The 6765-nt window shown below is 45.0% G+C and overlaps 1 protein-coding gene across 1 annotated transcript in view; it reads right to left on the bottom strand.

Annotated features, from left to right (window-relative positions):
• MMP21 (matrix metallopeptidase 21) overlaps positions 1-6765 on the bottom strand; it is a 94197-nt gene that overhangs the window by 65451 nt on the left and 21981 nt on the right. Inside the window, exon 2 of the mRNA XM_085606257.1 lies at positions 5071-5749. Within this exon, the coding sequence (XP_085462383.1) occupies positions 5071-5749 (679 nt within the window). The remainder of the gene's footprint in view (positions 1-5070; positions 5750-6765) is intronic.

Below are 6765 nucleotides of genomic sequence, written 5' to 3'. Positions count from 1 at the left end.
ATAAATTTGGCCCCCGAGAGAAAGTTTGTGAGTACCCATGCTATAGACTGACCTGCTGCAAAAAGCAAGCTTGGTGCAGAGCCAGGCGCATGCGCGTGTCTTACAATGGTTTCTGCAGAGAGGGGAAAAGGAAAGGCAAAGAGCGGACAGAGAAAGGGGAGACAGCAGTTATCACTAATGCAAAACCCTATGAGGTACCCTACAAACCTAGGGGCCAGACACAAATATGCAGGGTCACAACTAAGGGTTACCCCCTCTTTTATGTAGCCAAGCACTACTCTGGCCCACACCACCTACAATTACTGGGAATCATGGGGTTCCATGGTCACACACACTGCACAGAGACCTGGTGAGTACTCTTCCTACTGGGGTACAAGTACAAAGGCCTGTGCCCCACCCACTAGTCACATAATGGGAATGGTAGTCACCTGAGTCAGCAACAGTTCTATTCTGGGTAAACTCACGTTGGCCAACAGAGCCTAATGCTACGTTGGTGAGCATCAGACACATGCACGTAGAGCGCCTGACATGTGACTCGTGGTATGAGTGTTCTGCATAAAATGTGCTGAGCCAGTCAGATTGGGAACATGAGGAGGCTGCGTCAGGGATTTTCAACCCCACAGCAAGAATTTAATTTGGTAAGTGTGCACGTGACAGTTTGAAAGTTGCATTGGGTTGAATTCGAGACTGGCTTGGACTGGTGGAATTATTTAATTTGTTTCCTTTGAATGCATTTACATAACACTTTCACCACGGGGCTTTGCAAGAAAACAGCATTATTAAAAGAAAGTGATACTTCGATCGAGAAAATACAAACTAATTGCACTTAAGAAGAAGAACTACATACACAAGTCTTGGGTGAAGACAGAGTCAGAGTTCCACAGTTCCATTGTGTAGTGGCCAGTGAAGAGGAAGTACTGAGCGCAGGGGGTGAGGTGAGGCAAGAAGAAGTGGGGATGGAGGACGCAGAGCGAAGAGCATCGGAGGCACAGAGAGGGTATCTGCAAAACAGAGATGGGGAAGGGCAGGAGGACATTTGAAAGGGATTCAGATCAAACAAAATAAGAGAAGGCATTGAAAGATAATACAGACACAAGGGAGGAGAATGGAAGCAGGAGGACGTAGGTGGGAAAGGAGATGGATGGACAGCTTGAAGTGTGTGGATGACAAGTGAATTATAAAAGCGTGAGGCTTGAATTTAGGGCAGTGAGAGAGGGTGACTAGAGGTGACATGCCGTGAAGGTCTGAGGCGCAGCTTTCATGATAATTCAATAAACCGTGATCCCGCTATAAGAAAAGGCTGCCGCAGGAATACCGTTAAGAGGATGCAGAGGGGGGATTGTCCCTTGGTCAGGGTCCATGTCCCTCTTCCTCATTCCAGCCCTTATGTATGATGTGACGCAACTTCTCAGAGAGGGAACTTGCTGATGCTAATGAACTCGTGACCCCGACTACCCTACCCTACTCCAATTGTATAACGCCCTCAGCACCTCAACATCCAGGGCCAGTGCTGCATTGAAGCCACTGGCTAGCGGCTTTACCGCGTCACCACAAATGGCCACAAGAGGGCACTAGATTACAACAAAACGCCTTACATATTAACCTCGTCGCACCCTTTGAGTGGCAATGTCAAAATCTCAGAAAACCGTTCGGGTTTACTTGTTTTCTGCTTGCCAAATGTTTGCATTTTCTGAGATTTACATGTGCTAGAACACTTGAACATGTGGATCTAAGTCGTTTGTGGGTATGGGCTGGTCAGAAGGAGGGAGAAAGAAGAAAAGGGAAGAATGGCAAGAGGGTGTGCGAAAGAGGGCTGAAAGTGGGTTGTCACGGTGGCCATGGAGGGGTAAATTATCCAGGGACATGGAATATCCTGAGAAATTTGAGAATGCTGTTTGGTTCTCCAGAAATTGTGATTTCTCTATAAGAAAATGCTTCCACGGGACCATCAGTGGGAGAATGCAGAAGGGTAATTGTTCTACGGTCCTTGCCTCTGCCTCATCCCGCTCCTTATGTATGAGGTGGCCCAACTTCTCATAGAGGAAACTTTCTATTGCTAATATAAAATCTTGACCCTAACTATCCTACTCTAGTATTATAACTCCCTGAGAGCCCCGCAACCACGGCCAGTTCTGCATTAAAGCCACTGGAGCGGACTCGATTTCCAGCGTCACCACAAATGGCCAAGAGAGGTCGCCAGACTACAACAAATTGCCTAACAAATTAACCATATTGCACGCTTTTAGAGGATAATGTCAATTTCTCAGGAAACCACTGTAGTTTTCTTGCTTTCTGCTTGTCGAATGTTTACATTTTCTGAGATTTTACAAGAACAGTTGAATATGCGGATCTAAGTAGCTTGTGAAAATGGAGTGGTCAGAAGGAGGGGGAGAAGGAGAAGGAGAAGGGAAGAGTGACTAAAAGGTGTGAGAAGAGGTAGAGGGGGCTGGAAGCGGGTTGAAACTGCCGCTATGGTAGGTGGAGAGGAAAGTTATCCAGTGACATGGATTATCCAGAACATTCTCTTGGATTCTCCAGCAGCACCAGCGCTCTGGCAATTTAAACTCTTATGGTCAGCGTTGCAATGCCTTTCGCGGACAGTGCTCCTCAAGGAAGCTGGGTCCAATCTCCCTTTTGGTCTGCTCTGCCCCTCAATTCTTTCTAGGTGGGGGTTGTCTGGGATCATTCCAGTGACTGAGAGTCCGCACTGAGCAGCTATTCAGATGATAAGGTCTACCCGAGGACAATTCTCAGAAGGAAAGGTGGTGGTGGGTCAGCTGCTCTGTGGTTTTTGTATTTCTAGCCAGGCCTTGCTCATGATTTCCCCCCGATTCTGAGTGTTTCTGAGTGCCCTATAGGTCCACCCCGTTGAAGTTAGTTCTATCTAGTACAGCAAACATTTTGGTAGGCATTACTTTTGTTAGAAGACTGGTAGAGTTACGCTTCCTGTTTTGTAAGGACATTTTCTTGATGGTCTGGGTCAACCCTTTGATTCATAGAACAAATTCTGTGCTCAAGGTCAAAGATGCTGCCAACCTTTCACAAGCTACCTCGCCTTCTCATTTCCTAGTGTGTGTCTCTTCTCAGGATTGTCCAACTGTCTTGAACGTTCTGCCCTCTTTCAGACAGTCAGAAGGCCACTTTGTTACATTTGGGGCGTCAGGTTGAGGGCAAAGGCTTCTGCAGTCATACGTGTGAGGCTCTGGCCAAGCTCTTCCCCGCCAGACGGTATCTAAGGGTAACCCACGAGGGGAATCCTGGCAACCACTGCTGGGGTTCAAAGGCCCCTTCTAGGGTCAGTTGTCTGTCGGTCAGCAACCAAGGGGAGTCTGGATACCTACTGCGGTTTTCTCTACTTCGGAAGAAGCTCTCTCCTCCGAGATTGAAACTGGGGCCCTTAGAGCTGCGGAAAGGTGAACTTTATTTTGCACTGTCTTGGTGGTAAGCATAGTAAGGTCCGGTAGGGGCTGCAGTTGAGCCCATTGTAGTCTGATATTTCTTGACCGCATCTCATAAACAAGGTCTTAGATGGAAAAGAGAGCTATTAGGCAATAACTTGATTACTTACCAGTAATTGCCATTACTCTTAGCACTACTTTTCTTCATCACAGTACTATTCATCCTCCCAGTGTTATCTTGCTTTGGCTGGCTTTAGAACTTGGACAAAAAGTGCAAAGTCTGTTACACCATCGAAGCGGATATGCCGCCTGGCTAAAACGGACACTATCGGGTTCCGATTAGAAGCAAGAAAGCTACTTTCACAGATGTGAGACCACCTTGTAAATAAGCACTGTGACGGTGAAACTTGGGAAGAGGAGTAACAAAGATTAAATATAAATAAACGCTGCATTTCACCCCAGCCAGGCAGTGTTTACAAGTGTGTGTGCTAAGATTGGGAGGGGCAGGGGGGGGTCACTGATACATGCTGATGTCAATATTCTTTAAAAAAAAAAAACACTAGAATGCTTTGCATTTCTTGAAAGATTCTAGCAAGTGATTTTTGGGGTAAATTCTTCCAGAATGACACTTGTTTGAATAAAGGCAATTACTTGGACTTATAAGAAATTGCCTGCTAAGAATGCTATTGAAAATGAGCTGCAGACAGCATTATTCGCTAGAATGATAAAAGCACTATTATTATTAAACAACAAATAAAGCAAACTCTAGGTGTGAAAAAAGAAATTCAGTTCACTAAAACTAATTCCCTCAGCGCTTTCACATCTCTTTGCTTTGCCCAAAACATGTTTTTCACATTTCAAGGAAGCAGCAATACTTACCAACAGATAAACATTAGAAGACATTCATTGTAGATGAACATTTGGTGCTAACACATGAAGAAGTTTTGAAAATGGTACCTATCTAGAATTGCACATGAAACAAGTTGAATGCAAAAGAGAAAAACTTACAAGTAAATACTTTGTAGCTATCATTCAAGAAAAGTTCAGTTCTCAGCTGGTACAGTAAATGATGAAGACTATTGGTTGGTAGTTATGATTCCTGAGTAGGGTTATTTGATACGCCGCGTTGTCTAATGGAACTCTACATCCCTTGGAGCTAAAGGGGTCTAGATTTAAATTCAGCCTCCCCACATCATTACATCTTGTGATGCTGGACAATTCACTATGTGTTACTGTGCCTTACTCCTATTATCTGCAAAATAAGTGGGACTGTGTGCTCTGCAAGAAAATGTATTTATTTATATTATGTCAATGGGAAGTTCTTGACTCCGCCTCCTGATATGTGGTTATATCTCTCCACAATGGCCCAAATCTGCCATCAATCTTGGCATATGTAAAGACTACTGGAAGCAGAGTATTTCAATAAACCACACAACAATAGATGGAGGAGGAGTTATATGACAACCATATACAGCCCCATTCAATTCATGGCAGTATTTCAGTTCTTTTAAAAAATTGGCCAGTGGGGGCTAATATTACTCGTTAGCTTCTGGTTCCCTGACATCCTTGCGACACCACTGGTGGTGGTGGTGGCAGGATGACACTGCATTTTTTTGGTGGCCCAGATTCTAGAAAAACAGTGATAGCCTGTGTGGCTATCTTTTCAACTTACCTCTTCCAAAGCCCAACTTCACATCTATGAGTGACATGGGGGATGTGAGATCCTCTTCAAAATCCAGCGGCATGACCTCGCTCCACATCCTGAACGCCGTCTTGAAGACATACCTCTGCTCATCGATGGATAGCTGGCTGCTGTACCCTTCGCCGATCAGTCTCCATTTTAGTAGCTTTTTAGAAAAAGCAGCTCTTACTTTGCTTCCTTGGTTATCCTGGTCTTTATACCTGACTGGTGCGGCTAACATTTGTAAGAAGCGCTTTTTTCGTATTTTCGAGGTAGAAGTTCCATTTTCTGTATTTTGATTGGTTGTTGTATTCAGTGAAGTGCCACTCGCCTGCTCAGTCACATTGTTGGGGTTATTTTTGAGAATGGCGGATTCCTTGCCTAGCTGGTTGTCAGGGACGCCACAACGTGGTTTGTTCATGGCCGCAATAGTGGAATCATCAAGTTTTCCTGTGGCTGGTAAGCCGTTCAGTGTTTGAAACTTTTTAAGCGCCTCTACAAAAGCTGGGGCCTGTGTCGGTTCAAGTGGGAATTCCTGGCCGTATCTTGAAATGGATGCGCCCTCCTGCATCAAGCCTGCGTCTCCGTAGCGGGGCAATTCTGCAGCATTCTTAGGTGATGCGCCCTCCCATTTCACAGGCTCTGTCCATCCATATTTTGATAGGAAATGCTGTGAATATAAACAAAAAAGTTATGACAGGTTGCACCTCATGTATATTTTATACAATTAGAAACAGCAGAATTGTAGCACTGTAGAGGCAATCATGCTTCGCCAATAGGCACATTTGGTGACTTTCTGTCAGGCTAGCACAGCAACAAGGCTGTCAGTCATCTGTCATTGTCTCGGGCCTATGCATCTTTCAAAGGCATCTCCCTGTCAGTAAATCAATCGAATTTGTCATTAGGGACGTCCTCAATGGTCTACACTAAAACATTGTGTTGATGTGCTTCTCAGACAATGCCACTCCCTGTTAGAAATGGGGTTTCTGATTGGCTAGGGAATGCACCTACGCCAGACAGAACTCACCACTCTAGTCAGGGCAAGGGAGTTACACACCCAAGATAACCCCTGCTCACCCCCTCGGTAGCTTGGCAGACAAGTCAGGCTTATCCCAGAGGCAATGTGTAAAGAGTTTGTGCAACACACTCACACAGCAGTGACACAGTAGGCACACCACAAAAGAAACTTCACACAAAGTTATATACAAATAGCCTTTGTATTATCCATAAAAACACATTGGAACACAATCGCATATTTTACCGTGCCACATAGGCACTTGTCATGTCTTCACAGGGATTTACATGAATCACTAGGCCAATCGGTCCACTGTCATAGGGATCACAGTTAGGGCGACCAGTAACTACTGGCAGGATTACACTTAGCACATTACGTTATGCATACATATAATCATCAGTGCATCTTAGTACACATTTCCCACAATACACATATCATGAGCACATCATGCCCACCTCAGACATATGTAGATCACCATTACTACACATATGGGTGCCTTTGCTATAAATAAGCGTATAGGGCACTTCTAAGTAGGGGCCTCAGTCGAGGTCTCAACCTGCTCTTGAGCCCAACACCGCAAGCAGGGCAATGGGATAACTACTCCTAGATTTTACACTTCCCATAAGTTCCCAAGGCCACTAGGCGCTTGTCATGAAGAAAAATGCATAGGT

Source organism: Triturus cristatus, chromosome 1_2, assembly GCF_964204655.1.
Source record: "Triturus cristatus chromosome 1_2, aTriCri1.1, whole genome shotgun sequence".
Taxonomy (NCBI): domain Eukaryota; kingdom Metazoa; phylum Chordata; class Amphibia; order Caudata; family Salamandridae; genus Triturus; species Triturus cristatus.
This window is presented reverse-complemented; position numbering and strand designations above follow the sequence as displayed.